The following is a 26,543-nucleotide window of genomic DNA, read 5'->3' as shown; positions in this document are numbered from 1 at the left end:
ACTTTCGTCGCTCAATACACAGATACGAAACAAAAATAAAGCAATCCATTAAAATGGAACATGGAAAAGAAATCCGTAAGAATGAAACATAGCATGTGCCGTTTTAAGTATTTCGCTTTGCGGTGTTCCGTTTTGATAGATTTTTTGTCTGCAGTGTCGTTATGAACGAATCCTCTCGCATTGTTTCATATGAATGGATCTGTATCACATTGTTTCGTTACTCGAATATTTTTTCGTGTGTTTCATTTCAATCGATTCCCGAGCTATTGATGACGTCACTCTCATTTATCACATGATGCAAATTAAGTGATAAGGAGCCCGAATTTCGATGTGGCGATAACACCAATGGATTGGGCAAAAAAAGTACTGTATGAGAATCGAAAAATGAAATTTAAACTTTTTTTCCGATTTTTGTCTGTTTCGGATCGTCTACATGGGAAGTTTGTATGAAAACCTCGGAGCGCCGGTGTTTTACCCGTATTGTTATACTCATCAACAAAGCAGTCTGCTTCACCGTAGAAAAGTAGTGCGCATTAAGAAAACCAGAACGTACAGGTTTCGGCAACGTTGCATTATAGCGATTATGAATGAACGTAATGAGAAATGTAACGAGAAATTACGTTCATTCATAGCCACGTTGCCAAAACATGTACGTTCTTGTTTTCTTACTGCGCACTACTTTTCTACGGTGAAGCAGACTGCTTTGTTGATGTGTATAACAATATGGGTAAAACACCGGCGCTCCGAGATTTTCATACAAACTTCCCATGTTGACGATCCGAAACAGGCAAAAATCGAAAAAAAAGCTTAAATTTTTTTTTTTCGATTCTCATACAGTACTTTTTTTGCCCAATCCATTGGTGTTATCGCCACATCGAAATTCGGGCTCCTTATCACTTAATTTGCATCATGTGATAAATGCGAGTGACGTCATCAATAGCTCGGGAATCATTTGAAATGAAACACACGAAAAAATATTCGAGTAACGAAACAATGTGATACAGATCCATTCATATGAAACAATGCGAGAGGATTCGTTCATAACGACACTGCAGACAAAAAATCTATCAAAACGGAACACCGCAAAGCGAAATACTTAAAACGGCACATGCTATGTTTCATTCTTACGGATTTCTTTTCCATGTTCCATTTTAATGGATTGCTTTATTTTTGTTTCGTATCTGTGTATTGAGCGACGAAAGTCTCATTTTCATTTCAACCGCATCATATGTATGATATTTTTGGATTAATGATTCAACGAGGAAAAGCGATGAGAAAAAAAATCATGAGCGACTAATTCAGTCGTCGAAGATTGTAATGTGATGATGATGACGATGATGATGCTGTCGTGATCACACATACACGCAACGCTATGCTTTGAAATTCGATGAAAATTATTTCTGTGCAATGGCCATGCGCCATTTTAGTTTCCATTAATTGTTTCAATGAAATTTAAACTTTCGAGCGATTTGTACACGAAAAAAAGAAATGACTTGGTGCGATGACTTGATGCTATTTTTGAACGAATCGGTTTGAAGGCTGCGATAAAACAAGAGAAAAATACCGTGAACGATGTGATGTTCATAGGTATCCGCATCAAGGTGGTGCATGTGTGGAATTTATCAAACAATAACCAGCATCAAACGGATTTAAAGCGCAGAGCAACACACTTATCAGATGATCATTCAAACAGTAAAACCCGTGTCAATTGAACATGTGTGCTACTCTGTTAGAACCGGACGACCACTTAGGTCTAAATCTATTGTTTATGAGATCAATTTTGGCATTTTTCTCGCTTGTTTCGAAATTTTCCATACAATTTTTTTTTTTTGATAAAAATAATAGTGATTTGGAAAAGATCAGAATGACGGGATAAATCTTGAACAAAATTCGAAACCGCACTGAAATCTCTTCTTCATTTCAAAATGATATCTTGTTTGAGAAAAATTCATTTTGAATCTGTGAACATGACAATAAAATTAATTGTCTCACAGAGTCTATGTCGATTGATTTCGGCTCAACTTGACTCTGCCCAGAAGCTCTACTCTGTCTGTAACTGACAAGCGAGAGAAAACAAAAACGAAGAAGAAGACGAAGCTCATGCACCATCGCATCGGATTCGATTTCCTGTAAAAGAATAAGCGGCAGCTTTCAACTATTCTCCACTTCCATTGGATTTCAACGGTCAAAGTGTATCTAATGTAATGGAAACTAAATGCAAGTGGAGACGGTGTGTAAAAAATTGTGTAGAAAAACTTTTAAAATGGGGAAGGTTCTTTGCTCACGCGTTCAATGAGCAACATATGATGTTGCACTGATCATGTATATAGATTTACCTTGTGCATCATGTGAGGAAAGTGAGCCGGCTCCGACGTCGATGAGAGCGATAGAGAGAGGGAGAGAGTCTCACTCGAATTAATATGATAGATATAGTGTGTACGGTTGGAAAGAGGATGGAAAGTATATCGTGTTCATAGCCCAAAGGTATTTTTCAAAGAGAGTTCTATTAATAAATCACATTTGTAAATAATTTTCGCATATGGTTGATTGCGCATTGAGTTACTGAGAATGAATCGTGTTGTTGTTTTGTGTGTGCGTGTTTAAGAGGTGTGCGCATGTGTCGTTTGCAGGCGATCCACTGAAATTCTATAGGGCTCTCTTCTCTCGCACCGACAACTCTTACCGAAATTACACACACACACACACACCAAAGAAAAAGTATAGGACGGCGTAATTTTTTTTTTTCTGTTGATTTTCGGTTGGAACTCGCGCATGCGACGACCAGCACAAAATATGAAATTTCCGAAATTGAAACCGTGTGTACGACGACGTTTAGGAAGCAACGGGAAACGAGTGTGTGAACGCGAAAAGAAGTGAAGAGGAACGACGAGAAAAAAAAGATACAGAAAACGAAGCCAATATGTGATGATTTTCCTTGGCGAAGCTGTGGAAATTCATACGGCATTTCAAATAAAATTCATGTTAAAGTCGCGTGAAATCACTTCTGCGTCGTACTTTTCAGTCGAATAAAATAAAGCCCGTGCGCTTGTCGTATCAAAACGAGAGACGGAACACAATCCAATTGAATTGATCATTGACCAAAGCATTCGCTACAAATTTATACGTCGAGATAAACAGAAGTCGGATCGTTGTTTGACCCACGGCAATTTTCAATGTTTCGTAATAATCCATTTGTGTGTGTTTCGGTGACCGTGTGTATGGGCAAATTGAATTGAAATGTGATCAAATTAAAAATTTGAAATTGAACTATACCGATGAAATAAGTGAAAAATAGAGAGGGAGAGAGAGAGAGAGAGAGAGAGAGAGAGAGAGAGAGAGATAGAGACGAAGAAGAAGAAGAACTCAATGGAATCAAATCGTGACGTGTCAAACTAAGCAACAGCAATAGCAGGCAATAGCAGCGGTGTGGTCAGCGTCAATATACCAAAATAGACAGTTTTTTATGTAAATAAATAGCCAGAAAAAACAACCAATCTTATTTCATCGGTGTGAGACAAGCGCGTCAGGAAAAGGAATTTTCTGTGGACGCACGAATAAAATTACGAAGCATAGCAGAGGTGAAAATAAAATTGATATCGAAAATGAATATCATTTTATAATCTCGAACGAAATACGAAGCTAGTCGACGATAGTGAAAATCAAAAAAAGGTGAAAAGAGTAAAGAAGAGAGGGATAAAATGACAAGTCCTCCAAAAATTACAGCTGAATGGATAGTTCGTGCACAGTTAACCATTTGTCGGCCAGACACATTGAGAGCAAATGTCCAGAATCAGCAACAAGATACAACCTATTCCATTGAACGACCGCAAGGAATCGAACGGCATTTTGACAATGAAAATCCGATTAAAGTGATTTATAAATGGTCGTCAAGTGATGCGAACACAGGCGATGCATCTTCCGTGGTGGAAACGGTGCTGAGTGCACCAAATGCGTCGAATTTGTCGAGCAAAGACAGTGGCAGTTTCCGGTCAACCGGTGTAACATCATCTGATTCGGGCATCGGAACAACAACGACCAGTACATCCAATCAAATTGACAATTCAAAATATCACAGCACATGCAATATCATTCTGACGGCATGCACCAATATTATTCCTGAACAAAACGAAATCGCCGAAAGTTTTCCCACAACATATTACACACTATTCCCAGACAACGAGGTGAGATCAAAGCGGCAACGTCACTCTAATTTGTTTCTTATTCCAAATCGAACGTAAATGATAAAACCAAACCCGACTTTTATCGCTTTAGCATCATTCGGTTCAGAGTAATTTATCGAAAGCAAACATTCTGTCGGTGAGGGATGCATTCTCGCAAACGAGCGACATCGAATCGAAAAAGTATTCGGCACCGGATTCAACATATAATTCACAAGAAACACTACACCCACAACAACACACAAAACATAGCAAAGAGAGAAATTTAACCAGGGTAAATGATACGCTTTTGTAAATGGTCTATATCACAAGTGATTTCGTGCGTTTTCTCTTCCCTCTCTGTAGGGTTCTCCTCCGTCTAGCAGTAATTTAGCAACGCCACCCGTATTTTCGCCGCCATCATCGTCTGGAACAAAACCAGTGGCTAAAAAACCGTCACGAACCGTACACATTGATGTGTACTGCACTGGTTCGGATGCTGAGGACAGCTGTTCAAGTGACAGCAGCAGTAGCTCAAACTCAATCGAAGAACCAAACGTTGTTGAATTGGAATCAAATTCAACGCCACAAACCGTTTACGATTCCAATCAATTGAAGCTGCATCACACGCGTGTTAATGACACGCAAGGTTTGCCGCGTCGAATCGTGGCATCCAATCAACATGACTACATGCAGAATGCAAGCTATAGCAATTTACGAGACTATTTACTCGCTCAATGCGACTCAAGAGATGAAGTGACTGAATCGAAGCAAATGCTGTTTGAGAAACACGTTGGTGGCCAAAGCATTGCGAAACCGTCACGATTCTCCAATTCAAGGAATCGCTTCAATTTGCATCGTGAGCAAAGTGACGATTGTATCAGTTCAAATTATCCGAATTCTTCACATTCTACGGTTCGCGACTTGACCTGCAGCAGCATCTCAAGTGTGATGGCTGCCTCAAGCTCTGCCGTTCCCGATGATCTGGAGTCATCGTGGAAAGAAACGGACATGGATAACAGTACGAAAGGCTCCAGCATTTGCCCGTCGGACAGTTTTGACTATGACAATCGCTCCGATCGATGGCGCATCCGGCAAATGGAAGACGCATGGAAAGAGAAGGAGAAACGATGGAGGATGTTCAGCTCATCCATTATGCATGATTCAATTGAAGAAAAAGAATTGGCAGACGATTCAAATCATGACCACGAAAATGTGCCAACATATGAAATTAATCAAGATCAGTATCAAAATGTTGAACAAGTTGACAATGTTAACCAACATCCAAATACATTTCCGGAATTTTTTTCCAATGAACCGGCACCGCAAATTGAGGCATTTGATGTTGGCACACGATCAAGACCTATGTTCGGCCGTGGCAAAAGCATGGAGCTGCCGGTGATAAATATTCAGGAACGAATGGCAAGGCCAGCCACATTTTGGCTTAGGAGTGACTTTGAGCCACACAATGAAAAACGTAAATCACCTGCCATGATTCCAGGCTACACACGTCAACATCTGTTGAGGGCACAAAAATTCGGATCCGTCATTGAAACGATCCGAAAACCCGGCCATCATGTTGGACCAGCGAAGAATCCTGACTGTAAATGTGAATATTGTCGACGATGGTTTGCTGAACGTAGCGACCATTTCCGCGAACGAGCCTCATCGCTTGACATTACTTTTATTGGCGGTTTGCCGAATCGTCGTTATACACGCAATTATTAAAAATTGAAAAATCCCAAAATAAATCACTTTTCACCGTCATTATGACAGTAGTTGCATTTAATCGATGTTGTTTCGAAGAAAAAAAATTCAAAATTCAGTCTACATTGACTTGAAACATTAAATGTGATGGTAGAAAAAAAAGAAGAGAACGAAATAAAATCTGTACGCAATTTAAATTTAATTCGCAAGTCGATGTCGTGTATTTTTATTAATTTTTTATTTATTTATTCAATAAAGCCGAAATGATTACGCAACACAACAATTTTTGATTTTTTTTTTCTTGCCTTGTTTAATTTTTCACATAATTTTTTTCAACGATTGGCTCGCTCTCTGGCAGACGATGGCAGTTTGTATTTATTTTATCATTTTTTTCTGCTTCAGAATTATAATTTAATTTTTGTTTTTTTTTTCTCTCTCTCTCGTCTCAAAATGTCATTGAAAATAGGCTCAAGAACGATTATCTGAATCGTCACGAAAGTTGGATTTGTTACGATATGCGTTGGAAATGCGACGTCAAGATTTCCCACCGGATTCAACGGTTGGCCAGCAGCTAAAACGTGAGCTACAGCATGTGCAGGCGTCAAGCCCCGTACCGGCTGCATTTACATCGTTGCAACCGTTTCGTGTTGGTATCGAGGGCAAGCATTGTCCGAGTGTATCAACGATGGGCCGATGTGCATCGATCACTGGCAAACTTGAAGTAAGACTGATGGGTTGTCAAGATCTTTTGGAAGAAGTACCTGGCCGTTCGCGTCGCGACAAAGACAATAGTTCGAGTCCCGGTGACTTGCGAAGCTTTGTAAAGGGTGTAACCAGTCGCAGTTCATCGAAAAGTTACAGTGTCAAAGATGAAACATCGTCGGAAATCATGGCCGTCATAAAATTGGATAATATAACGGTGGCGCAGACATCGTGGAAACCATGCTCGCAACAGGCTTGGGATCAACGTTTCTCCATCGATTTAGATCGATCACGTGAATTGGAAATTGGCATCTATTGGCGTGATTGGCGTTCATTGTGCGCCGTGAAATTTTTGCGCCTCGAAGAATTCATCGATGACATTCGACATGGGATGGCATTGCAGCTGGAGCCAAAAGGTTTGCTGTTCGCTGAAATTAAATTCTTGAATCCAATGATCTCACGAAAACCAAAATTACAACGGCAACGTATGATTTTCAATAAGACACAAGTGAAAAATATGCCACGTGCAAAGCAAATGAATATCAATGTTGCCACATGGGGTCGACTTTTAAAACGGAACACACCATCGATACAAAGTCAACAGCGTGGCAATGAGCCATCACAAATGTCGACCGTTAGCTCGGCATCGACACCAACTGAAACGACCGCATCAACGGTGCAACCATTACAATTAGTTTTCGAGACATCACCAGATGATATTGAGCCGGTGTTCACCGTCGGTGAAGATCCAGATATTAACATTGCCGGTTTAAGCGGGGCAAGACCATTGGGTAAGATGATGCAATAAATTTGTCTTCGAAAATGTATCGCTTATGATTTTGCTATGTGTATTGATTAATTTCATGCATTTCCTTCGTTAACAGGTATGCATGGTGTAACCGCCCTACCGCCAGACAGTCCACAGGTTGCACCGCCACAGCCACCGCAACACAAACCAAGTCCAAATAACAATGTTTTGCCACCGAAACCAGCACATTTAGCAGCACAGGCGGCGGCAGCAGCAGCTAGTAGTTTTAGACAAATCAAACCTCCGATGCCTTCACCTCCACAATCATCACCACCCATATTGAAAGCCGATCAAGAGGTTAGATATTTTGTGCAATTCATATACATATACTGAACACACATAAAGTCCAGTACACGGAATAGTGTTTTAAACAGCACAACACATACACACATATATTACATTTCTTCTTACCAACCCTCTACTCCCCTTTTTATACACACCTATCTTGTCCGCACATTTAATTTTTGTAAATACGTCCAATTTACCGCAAACACTGTAAAGGGTTTTGTTTGTTTTCGAGTATGGTTTTGGCATTTTAGATAGGATTTTACAAAAAAACTACGAAAAGAAGGAAAAAAACACTGCACACAATTTTTTTAAATGGTGTTTAAAGGTATTACTTTTTTTACTCTAATTAATCTGTGATGTTTTGATTAAAACAAAAAAAAAATCGTTTTTCGACACAATTTCACCATTTACCCAGCAGAAAATAGATACTAATGACTCCACAAAATGAGCATATCGATTTGGATGATCAAAAAGGTCATTTACCATTCCTATCGCTTGAAACACATCAATTTTTTATGATTTCACATTAGACACAACGTAGAAGGAATCATTCATTTTTTTTCCCGCATTATTCATTCACGTTCAAATATTCGAAGATCATCAATGTTTCATTGTACGTCTCTCTCAATATGATGCATTCAAATTACGTGATTTCATTTGACCGAACAAAATTCACATGTTCTGTATGTCTATTTCGAAGCAAAAATATGTCCTAGATTGAGATGAAAAATAAAATAGACAAACATAGAAAAAAAAAACAATCACTCAATATAAAAAAAACCGAACAATAAATAATTCACGACAAATTCACACAATATAACAACAACAAGAAAAATTCAAACGGTCACACATTCTTCTATATGTTATAATCTACGAACAGCGCGCTCCGCAAACGATTATCCCGACAACACCGCCGATTCCGCAGCAACGACCTCAAATCCTATTCTCGTCTGAAGTGTATCATCGTCCAGTATTATCGTTGCCACCGGTTGTTCTAATGGGAGGAGATAATAGCCAATGCTATATAACCAGTCGAAATCGTAACTCGTGTGGCCCATTGCATATATCAATGCCAAGTCCAATTGTTGAAATGCCTCCATCGCCCGCTCCAAACACATTGATGTCGTATGTCGAATTTCCGGACGATGAAGTCGATGATGTTAAAATTATAGACGTGCATAATATCGTCGAGGTCAGAACCGATTTCATAATTTTCTTTCTTTTTGTTTTATTTTGCCATTTTCTAATTTATCGTTTTTTAGTTCTTTTTTTGCTATTATTTTTTTTTTATCTTTGATGCACTATTTTTTTCTAGTTCTGATTGCTTTTTTTCTTTCACTTAAATTACTTTTATGTTTCTGTTTTTTCTTTTTGCTTTGTTCGATTTCCGTTTGAATCATTGGCTCTGTTTCTGCGATGAATTTATTTTTTGCTTTATTCCCTAATTTGCTTTTAATTTTTCTGCTGAAGAATTCACAATGCAAGCGTACTATATAACCCATTTCACAACCATTTACTCTTCGCAATGGCTTTTTCTACCTGTTTTTGCTTATTTTTCACGTACTTCCTGAGTGAAGTGGAAGTGCAATCGATTTTTAATTAGTGGGGAATTTGCTTCTTCAGTCGGATGAAAACAACAACCGGAAAAAAAACCCTTATTCATCGACGCAAGACTTGAACGTCACACTTCAAATCAAATCAATCGATACTAGTTCATGTGTTGTTTGTTTCTTTTAGTTTCTTTTTTCTCACTAACCTCGACAATTGTCTAAATCATAAACCGAAATGATAACCCTTGTGTTTTTGAAGTCCGAATATAATCCGTAGAAATGTGATATAACCCTTGAGTTTGTAGCGTGTTTATCACATACACAGACACACACACAAAACACACAACATCTAAATGTAGTTAACTGTATTCTGTTGTGAAGGGATGAGATTGTTCTCATATATGGTGCTGGATACGTATACACAATTTGAATTAATTCCAACTAAATAAAAGTGTTTTTCAAGAGACTCTTCTCATCACTTCAAACGAAGTGATGAGACGAGAACAGAGGAGATGCCGGCAGAGAGGAGAAAAGAAATCTTTTAACCACCAACTTGGAATAGTTGGGAATTTTTCGCATATGTGAAAAGATATATATAATCCAACATCAAAGTATATTTAAATAGGCATACTTCAGAGCGTTGCATTAAATTCCATATCGACGAAGCATTCTTATAGTTGTTATCGTTTTATAAAACCAAAATAGAAAAAAAAAAAACTTAGTGTACACAGCAAATACTATCATGACTATATAGACTTTTGATTGTTCCATAGTTATTGTTATCGTGAGTGCATAAGGAGATTGTGTTTTTTTTCTGTCTCTCAAACGCTCCTTGTAGATATTACTTCCATCATATTCAACGAAATGGAAATAGCACCCGTGCTGAAGTATGCATATTAGGATTATACTTGGTATATTATAGAATTTACGGGCAAACATTTTCAATGGAAAACAATGCAGAATATGTTAAATCTTGCAATGTGTATAAAATTCATTAAATTATTTCAATTTAAAGTATTTTGGCTTGGACAAAACCACAAGGTACCGAATGAAATGGTTAAAAGATTTCCGAAAATCTGCAACAAACATGTACTTAAGTAGACCAATATGGAAAACCCATCAAGAACTTTTCTTCAATTCGTTTATTTTTTCTGAAAATTCGTCTCGTACGCAAGGCGAGAGAGCGTTTGTGTACCGTACACAGAACGAAGCAAAAGTTCTTTGGTGATTGTGTAATGTGTAGTATAGAAACCAATTTGTTGTGCTTTATTGTATTTGAATATCGCATTCGAAATGAAGGGTGAATGTATGGAGTGCATGCAAATGCACTACCCCATCTGAATGTGACAGTCGAGTATGAAATACACACGAACGAGGTTTGAGGGCGATAAATATTTTTTTTTTCAACAACAAAAAAATCGTTTTTATTCATGAATTCACTTCGTTTTCAATAAATTCGTTTGTATTTTTCTGTTTGTTTTCGTTGAGTGTGCCTTTTTTTCCCAATACAGTACAAAGTGAATTTCATAAATTTCATAGAAATTTTTTCTACTTGAATCATTCTCTCATTTCCCATTAGATCGTTCAACCGTTTGAAAATTTGAACGTAAATAATAATGCTCAATATGTGTCACAGCCACCGATAGTGCAGCAACCAACGACACCACAATACAATGCGGTACAGCAGTTGTATCCACAGTTGCCAACCGCAGCCGATATTCCGGCAACGATTCCAAGCCAAACGGCAGCCACCACACAAAATCGGCGTCCACAAGTCGCACGTAATCTACAATACAAAGACAAAGACAATTCATTCGAAATACAGCAGCAGCAACAGCAACAGCAACGCCAACAGCTACCGACCGTACAACTCATTGGTTTCACCATTGACCAATTTCGATTGCTTAGCGTTCTGGGCAGAGGTCATTTCGGCAAAGTTATACTGTCACAATACAAAAAAACTGGTAGGCAATTCGCAAAAACACCCAAATCCCAACCAATTTCGATTCGATTATTTCGATCGAATGTGCATTTGATTTATGGAAATTTTCCTGTTTCAGGCGAATATTTTGCAATTAAAGCACTTAAAAAGGGCGATATCATTGTTCGAGACGAAGTTGAATCGTTGCTCAGTGAAAAGCGCATTTTCGAAGTGGCCAACACAATGCGTCATCCATTCTTAGTCAATTTGTTTGCATGCTTCCAAACCGAGGTAAATTCTCATACGACCCGCATCGAATGCCAATTGCTAATTTAGCCTTTTGAACACAAAACGAAAAATTAAAGCTTCAAATTACTAACGAAATCTCTTGTACATTTCGCAAACAGCAACATGTGTGTTTCGTCATGGAGTATGCAGCCGGTGGCGATTTAATGATGCACATTCATACCGATGTGTTTAACGAACCTCGTGCCGTGTTTTATGCAGCGTGCGTTGTGCTCGGTCTTCAATACTTGCATGAAAGTAAAATTATCTACCGTGATTTGAAGCTTGATAATTTGCTGTTGGATACCGAAGGTTATGTGAAAATTGCCGATTTTGGTCTGTGCAAAGAGGGCATGGGCTACGGCGATCGAACGGGCACATTCTGCGGTACACCTGAATTTTTGGCACCAGAAGGTTTGTATCCCCACATTTCCCTCTTTCGCTGAGATATACAGAGCGAAATCTCAGCCCTTGCGATTATTTCGCAAGAAAAACTTTTTCGGGCTAATTAATTGGTAATGTTCAATTTATTTTTCCACTGCATACAGTGCTCACCGAAACATCTTATACACGGGCGGTCGACTGGTGGGGTCTTGGCGTACTTATATTCGAAATGCTTGTTGGAGAGGTAAGCATTTTCATTTTCAGAACATGCTGAACAGTTCATTTCTTTGAGTGCTAAGAATTTTCAACCGATTCTATTCGTTCATGGAAAGTGTTGAATGATGAAATTCACATTGCAACTGAACTTCTGTTGCTCAACATTGAAATATACTCGATTTAATCTTATTCGGTATGCAAATCAAATGAAATTGTCTAAATTGAAATGTGTTTACATGCGATTTTAGTCACCATTCCCCGGAGATGATGAGGAAGAAGTCTTCGATTCAATTGTTAATGACGAAGTTCGTTATCCACGATTCTTGTCATTAGAAGCCATTGCAATTATGCGTCGAGTGAGTAACAATTGTCACGATTGAATTTATGAGTTGAAGAAAAACGTTGAAGTAAAAATTATTTTCGTTTACAGTTACTCCGTAAAAATCCAGAACGAAGACTTGGTTCATCTGAGCGTGATGCAGAAGATGTGAAGAAACAGGCCTTCTTCAGGCACATTCTATGGGACGATTTGCTACTTAGAAAAGTTAAACCACCATTCGTACCAACTATTGTAAGTGTGACTGATCCATATCAAAGTGGAGAATTTCATTTTGAAACCCAGACATTTTTTTTTTATTGATTTTGATAAGAATTCAAAACGAAAATGCAATGTGTCAATACAAACCCGTCTATTTCTTCCATCCACAGCGACACATGGAAGATGTTTCAAACTTCGACGAAGAGTTTACATCAGAGAAGCCACACCTAACGCCGCCAAAGGAGCCGCGTCACATGACGGACGAGGAACAGGCATACTTCAAAGAGTTTACTTACACGGCCGATTGGTGTTGAAACTAACATTTAGATAAAATTAGTATTTATTTTGAATATACGAATGAATGGGGTAGCTCGGAATGGTTTCAAATGTCGAAGAAGGGGGAAAAGCAAGCAAGCAAGAGATAAGACAGATTGACAGAGCGAGTGAGAGAGACAATCGTTGCACGGTTTTCAATCAGTTGTCAATTACAAATTGATATGACTGACGAACGACTGATTGATTTGAAGACGATGGTATAAAGATAGGGTATGGCGGGAGATTATGTTAATTTCATGAAACATTTAATATATTTATATGAGAAATATTTTTCGTAAAAATCTAAACAAACAAGTTGAAAAAAAAAATCAGACACACGCGCGTTTTGAGTTGAGTGAGATTGAAATTTGGCGCAGTGGCGTCGACATACACATACACACACCCACGTATGCAGGCAGCAAATTTAGAGCAGCAACGATAGGTTTTAGTGCTATAATCTAAATGCGAAATGGAATTGATGCGAAATAATTATTGTGAATGCGAGAAAAAAAAGAAGATGAAGAAGAAGAACATATTTTTTAATTGATATACCAATCAAAATTTAGAGCCGAAACACTTAGAAAATGGTTTTTGTGATTTTTGTTGTGTGTTTGATTTTTTCCTTTCTGTTGTCGTTTGAAAGCAGCGAAAAAAGCACGTAGTAATTGAAAAGAAAATGGCTTCGAAGCGTCTGTATTGCATGTTTATTTGACCATCCAATTGTAAAGATTGTTTTTTTTTGTTGTCTCTCGAAATTATACTATTTATCAGATGGAAACAATGTTAATTATGAGATATTGATTCTTGAGCTGAATTGCGATGTGTCTTTTATTTAACAAAAAAAAATTCAAATTATCAACTCATTAAACACATACACACATGTTTTTTTTCAAACGTTAGTTACTCATTGAAGAAAACACTTTAGCAAAAAAAAAGAAGAAGCAACAAATCATATACGAATGCGTGCTACATTTAGTAGACAATAAAATGTCAAAACATATGAAAAAAAGAACATTTTTTTGCTCTAGTAAATTTAATAAGATTTAAAACAACAACAAAAAAATAAAGAAGATAAATAATAGGAAATAAGAGTATATTTTTTGCCCAATTTATTGTTAAGATAGTTGAAAAGAAAGTAAAGATGGATATGGAAACAAAACAAAATACTTCTTAGACTTACTGTAACGACGTAATTGAAAGCTTCCTCCGAAATGTATCGCCAGCAACAAAAATTATGCTACAAAATTAAGGAATTGTTGTTCTTTTCTTTGAAATTCATTGTTCTAAATTAATTCTATTCGAGAAAAAAAAGAGGAAAAAAAATTATTTGAAATATTTGCTCTTATTTATGTAGGCATTTGATCAATGGATACGATTTCATCGTTTTTTTTCTTCAAACACTTTGTTTTTCTGTCGTCTTCTTCGAATTAAGTTTTTGGCCACTTTTTACATCTTCCACATTTAAACATTGTTTTACATATTAGATCAGGCAGTGAACTCAATTTTGAAACTGATTTTCACAAAATAAAATAATACAAATACGTTTCACACGAAAAGAAAAGAAAATATAAGCAGAACACACACACACACACACACACACGACCTCTCAACGTGTATGAAACGAAAGTGAAATTGTCTATGGATTTGTTAAGTAATTTAAATTTTAATTGATTACATATATTTTACTTTGAAAGAGTTACAAATGATAACTACAAAAAAAAAATTGAACAATAAAAATACATTTGAATTGACTTCCAAAACGAATTTGTGTTTTATTTGTCAACTGGCTGTTGTTTGCGGTTCATCCTTGGGTATTTTTGATCGTCTTTTAATTTTCATTGCATTGAGACTGAGCATTCCAAGGGTTAGTTTATAGTAGGCAATTGTGGTGGTGGGATCGACAAAGGCAAAAATCAATTGCACCGTCTCTGGATCACTGATTTCATGCACGTGTGCTGCAAACAATGCCTTGAAAATCGGTTCATTCGCTGTTAGATCCACCGTTGCACTGGTCGGAATGGGCAAATACACACTTTCTATCGCACCGACTTCATTCGTTGCAGTCAGGTATATCTTGTTAATCTCAGCATTGTAGTAGTATTTTACATTCAATTTTCGTCGCACTGCAAAGGGTACAAAACGAATGTATGAAAAATAAAAAAAATTTGGTTTAAAATGAACAAGAGTTCGGCAACTTATTCGCATACCTTCACATAATTCGATGTAAAGCTGACAGGCGGCTATTGACTGTGCTTCATCACTACAACCAAGAGACCTGAATTCTGTTTGCTAAAGAAATGAATGGAAAAACTCTTTAAAACGTGAGCAAAAAATGAACAATTTTCAATTAAATTCCAGCAAAAATTTACCAAATTTCTGTAATTCATCGCTGCACAACGGATCCGCAAGCAATTGAGCGGTGTGTTTGTTTTGGTTTCTCTCAAATATTCACATGTGTACAAAATCATTTGACAGTTTTTGTCAAATGCGGAAAGTGCGTTCAATGCTTCAAAATGAACTACAACAACATTTGAAATAAAACCACGACTCATGTTGACTTTTTTTTGATCAGACTTTTTTCAACTTTTTATTCATATAATTTTTAATAAGAGAAATAAGTAATAATAACAATCAAATTAGGCTGAAAAATCTTAACTCATTACCGGTAATGAATGCATTTTGGAAATATTTGAATCGTTTGTAAAAGTGTGTACACAAATGATTGAAATACTTGCAAAACCAACGTGGTCTATCGTCGATTTAAATCTGTTTGTTTGAGTCTTTTTCGTTTTGGAATTGGAATCGATCAATGAAATCCAATTCCAGAAGGAACAATTTTTACAACATTAACAGATTTAAATCAAGAAGAGATTCACGTTAAAAATCTCGTCGACGAATTTTTTAATGTACAATTTACTTCTTTTTTTCTTCTTCGAAGTGGGGGAAAAATTGCAATGAATTTCTTTTGTGATTGATATAAACATTTTTTCTGATCCAAACAATTTGTTTTAAAATGAAAATAGCCAATATGGAAATGACTTGATAAAAACCGACCGAATTGCAAACGGTCCAAAATGGCCTTACTACACGTTTACAAAAAGAAAGGCCATTGGGAGCGTTAAGCTTCACAAATGTCGGTGTGAATGACGACGGCAAAAATCTTCATTCGATTCATTTAACGCGTTAGAAAATAAATCGAAGAAAAGTTTTACATCGTATTCAAGCATTTCCACAGCGGGCATTCTGGTTTGTTATAATTTTACAATGAGACAAAGATGATATAAATTTTTGAGCTAAACGACTTGCATCGACTTGGTTGCTGTGTATGTACCCTTAATGCTATACTAGAAATTTATCGCTTTTGGTTATTTTTGTCTGTAGTTAGCATAAAAATGAAGTTATAAAATAGTAAATGATTTTATAAAAATGTGAAATATCAACTTAAAGCTAAATATTCAGCCAGTGTTCGGCGGTGACAATGAATGAACAAATAAATAAAAAAAAGAGGAATCAGTGTGTCATTCGGAATTGGGCAGCTTACGTGTTTGCTTAAAAACGCAAGCGTGCTTTGATCGCTTTATAAATACGCTGGCGACCAATGCGATTCCACAATAAATGCGGTTTATCGGAACCGGAAACGTACTTTGGGGTTCTGTGAAATCAAAATCAAACGGGTTAAATCCATTCATTTTGGATCAGTTTCGTGCATTTTGCTACTTACGGTTGATAGCATGTATCGAACCACACTTTGCCGGTTTTTTCGTTCACCATACATGCGGTGATGTTGATGACCTGATGTTTAATGCCAAATTTTGTCAGGAGAAACCCATTGAAATCATTAAATTTTTTGACGTCTTCTGGCAGATGCAAGCGATTGCCGATTGGAGCCAATGTTGTGATAACGATTTGTATTCGGCGATGCGCGCAGATTTTCACTAAATCTATGTAATCCTGACACATGTCAGTGAGGTCGCGTCCATGCAAAATATCAACTGTGCCGAGATTAGCGATGATTTTCATGTTATCTGTGTTTGGAAATCGTTTGAGGCGTTCCGTTGCATCGCGTATACGCTGTCCGGAGATGCACAGACCGCTTCGCTGTAAATGTTTGCCTTGTTTTAGAAATAAACAACAACCGAGAAAAAAAAATGGCATCAATTTCATCATCAAATCTATCCAAACACAAAAATCACATGCGTGGCTTACGATTCGTGATAGAGCATCCCAAATCGATTTTTGCCATTTCCATGAAAAAATCATCGCCGACCAAATCATAGCCATACATTGATGCGCTAGTCTTTTGTTCATTGCTCGAACTGCTGCTGTAGCCGCTACCACCGCTGTCATTGTTGATTGACGAACCTGAACTGTGCCCATTGACGCGCATTCGATTGTTCGTATTGTATTTCGATCTGTGTGCATTCACGAATCGCCATCAGACAAAAAAGAAGCAGCCAGGCAATTGAGCAACAATTGATTGGCCAATTTCAAAACAATTGAAACGAAATGAAGAAAAACGAAGAAAAAATAAAAAATAAAACAAGGAGTGAGTGAGAGAATGACTAGAGAACTGAAATTTTCTATTCGCAATACTAACTGTTTTCGTGAATCGTAGTTTCCATTGATATCACCATTGTATACGTTATTTTTACGGTCGACTTTACCCTTGTTGTTGTTGTTGTTGTTGTTGCTACTGTTTTTGGTGGTAGTGTAACGAGCATTACGGAAATTGTTGTTGTTGCCGTTGTTGTTGTTACTGTACTGGTTACACGTGTTGCGACCATTGCCATGTGGATTGGTTGATAAATCAAAATCCGACTTTGTCTGACTGTTTGCACGATAAATTTGGCCACACTTTTCGCCATGAAACGTTTTGCCACGCACATACCAGACCGTTTCGTGTTTTTCATTAACAATCGATAAAATACCTTCAATTTGGTCCAAGTATCGAATCGCGTGCTCTTCACCGCCTTTTAGCAACGACCAGCGTTCGCCGACACATTCATAATAAATATCTATGCGTGGGAGAAAAGAAAAATGAAATTTCAAGGGGAATTTGTGTGTGAGCGTTGCATTTTTTGTGGAAGAATGTGAAAAATGCCAAATTATGGATATAATTTATGAATTTATTGCCGAAGGCAAAGGTGATACACACTTGAAATCTGCTGCAAAGTTATGCCGGTACGCGAATGGGTCACAATAATTCCTTTGATTAGATTCTCGGTAATTATATCACAAGCCATACTTATTTGGTTTTCGGTTTTATTTTATTTTTTTCTATTCTAACACAAAATTCCTATGCACACATATAAAATCGACCGAATGCCAACACACGAAATTAAATTGAAAGTTGTGCGGAAGCGAATTTCAACAAAGTTGCCGTACGTCTCGTTGAAATGAGTGACAAAATGTTGAGCTAATTTATTTAAAACACACTTCAATACACGAATGACAAACACTGAATGAGAAATACTCTGCAGTGCGGCTGAATATTTTATGTGTGCAACTCTTCGACGTGAAGTGGTGACGATGTTTGTTGTTGCCATTTCTTATTATGCATGAGCATTAAACATTGTGTTGTGTACGACGTAGACACAATGTTCCGTTACACACTCACTCTTTCTCTCTGTGTGTGTCTCACTATATATTTAGTCAATGCAATTATTAGCTGCCTGGCATCGTATGATTTTATATCTGCATTTTTCTCCGGCTCCTTACTCACCTTTTTGTTTCTTCGTGCGAGAGAGAAAGAGAGAAGAGAGAAGGAGAGACCGAAAAAAAAATCAGTGCTCATTTTAGACAATTATTTGCATGTGCTGGCTGGCATTTTTCTCGCTTGGCTTTTGTCACACTCTTGCATACACACAACGAGCACAAAACTATCGTCGACGATGACGACGACGACGATGATGATGGTGATGCTTGAACGAGAAGAAGAAAATGAAAAGAAGAAGAAAAAAAACTCCATTGTGTGTCGTTGGCGATGTCATCGCCGTTGTCACACAATGCATTCAGCGGGGTGAATTTAATAAAACGCCAAGTGAAACACGGTTATTTGGTTTGTTCTTGAAACTTCAGTATTTTATTGCCACTAAAAATCATTACACGTGTTACATTACTTGTTGCCATTAAATGAACGCAAAAACGAAAATGGAATTGTGTGTTTCATTTTTTTTATTCTTGCCATTTGGCCTGGGTTCTAGTGTGCGAAACACAATAGTTTCGCTCTGGAAAATTGCTCAACAAATGACTCTCAACCCTTCGAAAATACTCTTCATCAAAATTTCTCAATTTTTCTCTTTCTTGGTTTGATTGAACAGTGAATATTATATAAGATTGTTAATTGGTTTCATTGAACTTTTTAAAACTAATAATTGCCATGATCAAATCGATAAATGTCAAGGGAAAAAAACATATTGCTCATGCACTTCTGTACAATACATAATAGATGGTCTCTATTCTTTGTAAATCTATATTTTTGTTCTGTGTTTCTAATTCGTTTGCACACATTTTCTCTCTCGCATGCAGTGGGCAAACGCACTTCAGCCAAACATTTTGATAAATTTTCTCCTCTTTTTTATTATTGTTACTGCTGCTGCTGCTGCTGCTGTTTATTCCTCTTTTATGTTGTCTTTTATTTTATTTTCACTCTCCACTGCAGACACGGTGAATTTGATTTTGTTCATCATTTGATATGCTTAAACTGTATTAAAATTAATACTTTGATTTGATAATCCATCTTCTATACAAGGCCGTAGCCAGTTCGGAACGTCCGGGGCGCTCATGGGCGCTCGCAAAAACAACAGTTATGACAACTAAAACGGCAGAACTTGAAACAAACGATTCATATACAAATTAACATTGCTAATGGCGCGACAATACTACAATCGATTCAAACGGACAGAAAATTCATTTAAAATTGCCATCGTTTCCTTTTTCAAACTATTGGCTTCACTTAGTTTTCAAAGATTTGATTGCTACCATTGTGTTTTTTTCGTCAAATAATATTTTCCCGCTTAATGTCAAAACTTTGATACAATTCGAGGAATATTTCTGAACGTACATATATTTTGAAGCGTTCTTCAAATAGGGAAAGGCGCTTGTGAATCGTTAGAGGGCGCTCGGCGCCCTTTCGCACCCCCGTGGCTACGGCTCTGCTTCTATATATACAGTTAGTAAATTGGAATGCAAACGGAATAAAGTGTTGTTGTTGTGTGTGGAGAATCAAACAAATCCAACTATGGGGACATTTTTTTGTATTTGATTTTTTGTTGTTGCCGCTGCAGCTAAATGTTTACCAACAAATATTATGTTTTTTTTTTGGTAATTTTTTTTTTGCAATTGATATAATTAGAATATTTTTTTTAAATATATGTTTTTTTTTCTTCTGTTAATTAGTATAAACAAGAGGGAATTTTTTTTTGTGTAAAGTTGTAAATGTAAGAGGAAATTGGAAATGGAAACTGTATTGCAATAAAGTTTTTTTTGTTGCAGAGGGATTCATTTAGTTCAAACTTCTTCGTAGTTACGGCATTGGGGCACCGGTCCCGACCAATTGCCATCCGGTAAACATCTGCAGGGAGAGAAAAAAACGGAATCGCAAACATGTTTGTGTTGTTGTTAACAGAAATTGCGTTGCGTGGATTTTTTTTTAATTTGTTTTTCGCCTTCAATCGATCAAACTTACCTCGGTCGTTCAGGTGGTCCATTCGTATTTGTACCGTATTCAACAAAACCAGGTCGGCATTGCACGCTCAAATAATCGCCAGGATCATAGTGGAACTTGAGCGGTGCTATCAAACCATTTGGTGGATCCCCCGGATATGGACATTGACTTTTGCCTTCGAGATGTTTGGAAATGGGGAGCGAGAGATGAGAAAAGAGAACGAGAGAGAGTGAGAGGAAGAGAAATGAAAAAATCATGAAAACAAACCATCAAAAAATAATTTCAAAGCAAACTTTTTGCCATTCATCATGCAATAACAACAACTGGGAAAAAAAGTGTATAATATTTATATATGGAAACTTCAATTATTGAACAAATGGCAACATTATTGGTTAGTTTATTGCATGTGATCGGCATCGGATGTTGATAATGCCACACATTTTTTTTCCGACGCTGTTGTTGCGTGTGTGCGTTTGTGTGCTTCACGATTTCCGTGAAAAGTGAATAAAAATTTATGTAGACTATAATGAATTCCCACATCAATTACATACAAAAACGGACCGAAAACAGTTACCAAACTGATCAAATGTAACCGCATATATGTAGGTATATGTGTGTGCGAGCTGTGTATGCACAATTGCACGAGCAAAATCATCAGATGCCCACAATGCCATGGTTACTGAGTTTCAATCGTAAATGGGAAATTTCATATTTGTACACACATCAAATGAATCGTGTGTGTGTGTGTGTGTGTGTGTGTGTGTGTGGTGGCCAGAATTGGAAATTTTTGGTTTGAATGCCAAAAATCATGTCTGGTTGCACATGATACCCCCAGAAAATGATCCACCATAATGAGAGAACATGAGAGCGTAAACACATCATTATACGACCTGCATTAACCACATTCATCGATTTCATCACTGATTATACTAATGTTCAACGGTAAATTGCAGTTTTGATATCTTAGACTAAATGCTACCAAAAGCCAACCCACACCACCGGTCTCATCTTCTCACTCTCGCTATCTCTCTCCCACTGAGTGTGTGCGTGTGCGTGTGTGTGCGTTCGTACGGTTTAGAAATTATAAATACATTTGAGCCGCAAGTTTAGCCGTTTGCCTCGTTACATTAACTAGCTTGGAAATTCAAACCAGGCTGGCCAACATCGCTTTGTTCTAACGAATGTTTTATGCATTAAATTTAATCGAATCAGGGCAATTTTGTGAATATTACATCAAGTTTCATTAATTATAAATTATGAGAGACCATTAAAATTCAACTTTATGGCCGTAAAGAGCTTAAAAATTGTACCGGACGCCTGAGTGGTAATAATTTAAAATCTGGGAATGCTTACGCCAAACAGTGTTGGACGCGAGCACGCGATTCATTCTCGCTCTCAATGGATGCGCTGATTTTTTTCTTGCGAACGCACACACTCACACACTACCTCTTTTTATCTGTGGCTCGTCGATTGGTGCCAGGTTCTCGTCTACGGACTGACGAACATGGATGGATACACTTTCTAGAGCCGCTGCTGCCTGCGCCACCGCCGACGCCACCACCGTCACTCGAAAATGCGCGAATATCAAATTCAAGCTGGCAGGCAAGCAGCAGAACAGTCGACAACCCGATCACATTTCGTTCTGTTCTGTTCATCATTTCGATTAATTAAATCGATATGGAAATGGCTTCATATGCATACAAAATAAAATTTAATTGAATGTATGGTTAGTACTGTGCTAGTTACTATACAGAGAGATATGGAGATGGGGATGGATAGGGAGAGGAGAGCGAGAGAGATCGTTTTTTTATGTCTCTCTGTTCATGCAAATTGCATTTTGCTCACACTTTTTGTAAATTTTATCGAAGCGGAATAAACAAAAATATCATTTACTTACAAAATGGTGGAGGATGTGACCAAAATCCGGTCTCAGTGCAAACGATACTGGCTTCACCGACGAGCAAATGCCCTTCGTTACAGCTAAATGTCACCAAAGCACCGACCGCATACTTTCGATGGCTGGCTGATACACTCGTTCCGTCGATCCGACCATTTATTGGTACAAGCGGTGTAGCACATTGAATTGCTAATTAAGATGGTTCAACAACAGTTAGATCGTTATGCTTGTGCTCAACAAAAGGAGCCAACGTCAAATTGACCATGACAACTTTTTAAATCAACTCTGTGTGTGTATGTGTCTTTCGTATGCCTTACCTCTGCATCGTGGTACTGGACCGCTCCATGATCCGCTCGCCTCACACTCCAAACTCGGTGGTCCGCTCAAGCGATAGCCCCATGAACATTTGAACACGGCTTTACCCCATGCTGATGTATTTAGCTCCGTTAAACTTAAGTGCGGATCTTCAAGGAAAAGTGATGGGCATTGGATTGGATTGCACGTGGGTGCCGGTGAAGACCAATTGCCTAACAACAATTCATACAAATTGAATTGAATTAAATGAAAGTCCATATTTGTATATTTAAACTATACGCTTTGTTCTCGTGTGGATCAGAGCAGTTGCTCTTTGGCATTCATATTAAATAGATTTCATCGATTGAAACTATCAAATATTATGTGTGTACACATAGAGGGAGAGAGAGCCCGAGCCAGAGCCAGAGCATGTGTTATGCATGACAAATGCGAATAATAATACTAATAACAATGTTTACCGGAAGCCAAGCAAGTTGCATTTGATATGCCTTGAATGGAATAGCCAACTGGACACGAATACAGTGCTCGCTGACCCAATTTTAGTCCTTCGAGTTGTAAAGTTAATGGTGGCATAGGAGTTGGTTGTTCTTGACATGTTGACACTGTGTGTGAACGATGAAATCGAGAAAAATAAAATGAAAGAGAAAACGAACCAAATGCCAATAATAATTATTAAAATGCACACTCTTTTGCATGCATACATGCCTGCCTGCCTGCCTGTCTGTACGCCCGTTGATCACTTTGCTTTTAACACACTCATTTAAAATTTTGATATTTCTATAACAAGTTTCAGCGTTTAACGGCGCGCCACTGAACAGCGCGCATTCAATTTTCCATGGCTTTTCATTTCTGTTAGCAAAGAGCCTCCACACACACACATACACACACACGTACACATCAAGCAGCTAGCGAGATTGGTACATGGCTTGTGCATATGGGCAGAAAAGAAGGCATTCGCAATAAAATGGTACATTAAATCTTTGTGGTTGTTTGCAATGGCGTTAGACAACGGAAGCCATGTAAAATCCAACGAGAGATATCTAACTAATGAGTGCGCTAAAATCCAAAATCGTTCAGGCGTTCAGGCAAAGCGCGGCCTTTTTTTCCGAAAAATACAATATTCTAAATGCTTTTCATTCAAGCGTTCGCGCGATCTCATTCTATTCCCCATTCCCCATTCCCGTTAATGTGCGACGGAGAGCGTGCGAGTGTGTCGAACAAAGGACACACAAGCCCGGACTGAACTCAACATTGCCCATTGGAAATGTGGAAAAGAATTTTGCGCGTATAAATTACTTGCGACAATAATGACAATGCTGTTGGTTAGACCGCGTGGTGATGTACAAGTATATGTTCCAGATTCCTGTTGCTGAATATCCTTAATGGTTAAACGATATTTGGTCGCCTTCTCATCCGGTGCACTAGACCAACCTGTCGCCGAACACACAGCAAAATAGAGATAATATATTAAGAGGCATTGTTCATTCGTTTGTTTGCTATTCACTCTTGCATTTTCATTTTCTATTTTGTCGCTACTTCCAAACAATCATACATACACATTCGCACTCACACTCACACTCCCATACACACACACACACACACACACACACACACACACACAACACTACCCTCTTCATATCCCATTTCAAGTGTTCGAGATAGAGTTCCATTTAGTGATTCAATGTGCGCACCGCGCTATCATTGTCCTTGGACATTTGCATACGATTCTCTCTAACGAACTTGAATGAACAACGTTCACACAATTGCAAGATAAAAACGAAAATGAAAATGCGAGAAAAAAAAATAAAAATTGAAAAAAACCATGGTGAATGAACATAACGAGAGAGGCTGTGAACGAGAACGCTAGTCGCACATTTGAATTTGGTTGCATTTTAAATGTTTAGCATGTGTGCTGCGAAAAGGAGCTGAAGAGAGTGCGCGAGCGAGCGAACCAACGAGAGCGAGAGAGAGAGAGAGAGAGTTGGATCTGCGTTGGGGGCTGCTGATGCAACGAAGCGCTTAGTAAATTATTCATGCTGTTGATAGAATGCCTAAATGTGAATAAGTACGTGCATATGATTTTTATCCACTCCAAGGCTACTTCGAATCCGATTTGGGTGCAAAATAATTCCAAAACAAAAACAAATGAAAAACTACTTGTAATGAAACGGAAAATTTATCACTTAGCAGAGAGCCGCCGAATGAATGGAATGAAACGAAAAGAACTGAACAGCGCGCAATGTCGCAAAAAAAAACACGCGCACACTGCATGTTCTTGCCAGAGAGAAAAAAGATCCGCAAAACTTTCAGCCCACCTTTTTTCCGTTTTCCGAATGTAATTTATAATAAGTGCTTAAAATTTATTGCTTCGAATTTTTCACAAGCGAATCGAAATCGGTTCAATGGTGTATGGAGCTTTTTTGTCTGTGCAACTCTGTTGTTTTTTCTTTTTGTTGCTGTTTATACATGTCTCGCCAACCATGTTCCTGTATTGTATGCATTGCATTCATAAACTGTATTTGAGCGCATGTAGAGCGTTGCCGAAAAAAAACGACCAACAACAGCGAACTTTTAACGGAGGGAAAAACCGCACGATGATGTGACAGCTAATGGAAGAAAAAAAGAGTCACCGGGCGGATGAAAAACAATTTTGCTAAGCATACGCAACAAAAGTTGCTTATGTTTGTCACAATTATGGGCCGACACAGTAAATGCTTTCCCGTTGAATAGCTCGTGCATATTTGATGGCTGATCATAACGGGCAAAATGAACTCTTTACGAGCAATCATAAAAAGCACATTGTAGTTATAGTCGGTTTTGTAAAATGCTAAATCTCAGCCAGAATGAATGAGTGAATGAGAGAAGAAAAGAGCGAGCGAGAGGGAGAGGAACAGAGTCCAATTCATGTTCCAACCATGTCACATAGTAGGCGAAAAATTATGTTTGGACAATCAACGGTTCTGGTAACTGTTGAAAACTATTTTGCGCCATAGGTTGTATGCCGTTCGACAATAAGCACTTTTCAAAATGAACTGCATAGCATTTAAGTGGACGTGTGAGTGAAAGAGAGCGAGAGGTTGCATGTAACAAAAAAAAAAACAAACACACATAGAAATATGGTAGATTGAAATGGAGAAAAATCTACAACAACAGCAACAAAAAAACGAGCGATAGGATTAAAGTTTATAGCTTTCTTTTGAGAGTTGTACATCAAATGCGAATTGCGATCACATTGCAATATGAATTTTTAACGGCATTACCGAATTTCAATGCAAAATTGTCGTATAAGTTAAATAGCTTCTCACCGTGTACCGTCTACCTCTCTAATGTCAACTCGGAATTGTACGAAAAAAAACTCTCGTATGCACGGGATAAAACATTTAATTGGTAGGCAACACAAATTGCTTGCGACACACAGACAAAAGCACAGACGACGGCGACGAAAATAGCGAGTGCGCGCGCGGGGGAGAAAGGGAGCAGGGGCAGAGAGAGAAAAAGTAACCGGCAGAATCGTTGCGCTTTAACGAACCAAAATGGACATGCAAAAATGAAATGAATTTTTCTATGAGAAACAAGATAAAAGCGATTTTTCACATTTTTTTCCCACCTCAAACTTTTTGACATGCTAGAGCGGAATCATGTATGTCTATGTGCATATGTGTATGAGTGTGTGGCTTCAATGGTCATGTGAGTGACTGTTTTACAAACTGATTTTCTCTGTTTTTGTCTGTGCATTCTGGAGAAAATTCAATATCTATATTTTTCTTTGATGTGTGCGAGAGAGAGAGAGAGAG

At 37.9% G+C, this 26,543-nt stretch overlaps 5 protein-coding genes across 24 annotated transcripts in view; 2 read left to right on the top strand and 3 right to left on the bottom strand.

The window, feature by feature from the left end:
- Positions 1–13,743, top strand: part of LOC129579198 (serine/threonine-protein kinase N) — a 52,703-nt gene extending 38,960 nt beyond the window's left edge. For 7 of the 17 annotated variants that reach the window (XM_055468987.1, XM_055468985.1, XM_055468986.1 and 4 more), the window contains 10 exons: positions 6,331–7,357; positions 7,451–7,671; positions 8,543–8,854; positions 10,792–11,176; positions 11,273–11,424; positions 11,541–11,832; positions 11,967–12,046; positions 12,267–12,374; positions 12,449–12,589; positions 12,727–13,685. In XM_055468987.1, coding sequence (XP_055324962.1) covers positions 6,331–7,357; positions 7,451–7,671; positions 8,543–8,854; positions 10,792–11,176; positions 11,273–11,424; positions 11,541–11,832; positions 11,967–12,046; positions 12,267–12,374; positions 12,449–12,589; positions 12,727–12,870 — 2,862 coding nt within the window. In that variant the 3' untranslated portion in view covers positions 12,871–13,685. Of the gene's footprint in view, positions 1–6,330; positions 7,358–7,450; positions 7,672–8,542; positions 8,855–10,791; positions 11,177–11,272; positions 11,425–11,540; positions 11,833–11,966; positions 12,047–12,266; positions 12,375–12,448; positions 12,590–12,726 lie in introns of all 17 variants that reach the window. The other 10 variants (XM_055468993.1, XM_055468992.1, XM_055468995.1 and 7 more) reach the window with 2 other exon arrangements.
- On the top strand, positions 1,535–6,144 carry LOC129579200 (dentin sialophosphoprotein). The gene is made up of 3 exons (XM_055469004.1): positions 1,535–4,181; positions 4,273–4,452; positions 4,524–6,144. The coding sequence occupies exons 1-3, from the start codon at positions 3,699–3,701 to the stop codon at positions 5,883–5,885; spliced, it is 2,025 nt and encodes a 674-aa protein (XP_055324979.1). The 5' UTR covers positions 1,535–3,698; the 3' UTR covers positions 5,886–6,144.
- On the bottom strand, positions 13,214–15,423 carry LOC129579202 (uncharacterized). Its single transcript, XM_055469006.1, has 3 exons — positions 15,241–15,423; positions 15,079–15,160; positions 13,214–14,994 (listed from the first exon to the last, which is right to left on the bottom strand). Exons 1-3 carry the CDS (start codon positions 15,421–15,423, stop codon positions 14,651–14,653), a joined length of 609 nt encoding a protein of 202 aa, XP_055324981.1. The 3' UTR covers positions 13,214–14,650.
- Positions 15,424–15,429: 6 nt separating this feature from the next.
- LOC129579201 (hybrid signal transduction histidine kinase E-like) lies at positions 15,430–18,731 on the bottom strand. Its single transcript, XM_055469005.1, has 5 exons — positions 18,027–18,731; positions 17,469–17,886; positions 17,078–17,283; positions 16,593–16,983; positions 15,430–16,523 (listed from the first exon to the last, which is right to left on the bottom strand). The coding sequence occupies exons 1-5, from the start codon at positions 18,112–18,114 to the stop codon at positions 16,421–16,423; spliced, it is 1,206 nt and encodes a 401-aa protein (XP_055324980.1). The 5' UTR covers positions 18,115–18,731; the 3' UTR covers positions 15,430–16,420.
- Positions 18,732–18,925: 194 nt separating this feature from the next.
- The window catches only part of LOC129579199 (locomotion-related protein Hikaru genki), a 42,587-nt gene continuing 34,969 nt past the window's right edge, over positions 18,926–26,543 (bottom strand). For all 4 annotated transcript variants that reach the window (XM_055469003.1, XM_055469001.1, XM_055469002.1 and 1 more), the window contains 6 exons: positions 24,046–24,180; positions 23,208–23,351; positions 22,752–22,961; positions 22,435–22,623; positions 20,559–20,712; positions 18,926–20,444 (listed from right to left, as the gene is read on the bottom strand). In XM_055469003.1, the coding sequence (XP_055324978.1) occupies positions 20,381–20,444; positions 20,559–20,712; positions 22,435–22,623; positions 22,752–22,961; positions 23,208–23,351; positions 24,046–24,180 (896 nt within the window). In that variant the 3' untranslated portion in view covers positions 18,926–20,380. The remainder of the gene's footprint in view (positions 20,445–20,558; positions 20,713–22,434; positions 22,624–22,751; positions 22,962–23,207; positions 23,352–24,045; positions 24,181–26,543) is intronic.

This window comes from Sitodiplosis mosellana, unplaced genomic scaffold (assembly GCF_009176505.1).
Source record: "Sitodiplosis mosellana isolate CC-2019 unplaced genomic scaffold, AAFC_SMos_1.0 Smas_scaffold_6226, whole genome shotgun sequence".
In the NCBI taxonomy this organism is placed as follows: domain Eukaryota; kingdom Metazoa; phylum Arthropoda; class Insecta; order Diptera; family Cecidomyiidae; genus Sitodiplosis; species Sitodiplosis mosellana.
Note: the sequence above shows the minus strand (reverse complement) of the source record. Positions and strands in the feature narration are given on the sequence as shown.

Coding starts and splice junctions, on each gene's coding strand:
- LOC129579201 (XM_055469005.1), bottom strand. CDS start 18,114: ATGGCTTGTGATATAATTACCGAGAATCTAATCAAAGGAATTATTGTG. Junction 17,887..18,026: donor AACTTTGCAGCAGATTTCAA/GTGTGTATCACC, acceptor TCCCACGCATAG/ATATTTATTATGAATGTGTC. Junction 16,984..17,077: donor GGGATGCTCTATCACGAATC/GTAAGCCACGCA, acceptor TTCTAAAACAAG/GCAAACATTTACAGCGAAGC.
- LOC129579202 (XM_055469006.1), bottom strand. CDS start 15,423: ATGAGTCGTGGTTTTATTTCAAATGTTGTTGTAGTTCATTTTGAAGCA. Junction 15,161..15,240: donor CGATGAATTACAGAAATTTG/GTAAATTTTTGC, acceptor TCATTTCTTTAG/CAAACAGAATTCAGGTCTCT. Junction 14,995..15,078: donor TTACATCGAATTATGTGAAG/GTATGCGAATAA, acceptor TACCCTTTGCAG/TGCGACGAAAATTGAATGTA.
- LOC129579200 (XM_055469004.1), top strand. CDS start 3,699: ATGACAAGTCCTCCAAAAATTACAGCTGAATGGATAGTTCGTGCACAG. Junction 4,182..4,272: donor CACTATTCCCAGACAACGAG/GTGAGATCAAAG, acceptor TTATCGCTTTAG/CATCATTCGGTTCAGAGTAA. Junction 4,453..4,523: donor AAGAGAGAAATTTAACCAGG/GTAAATGATACG, acceptor CCCTCTCTGTAG/GGTTCTCCTCCGTCTAGCAG.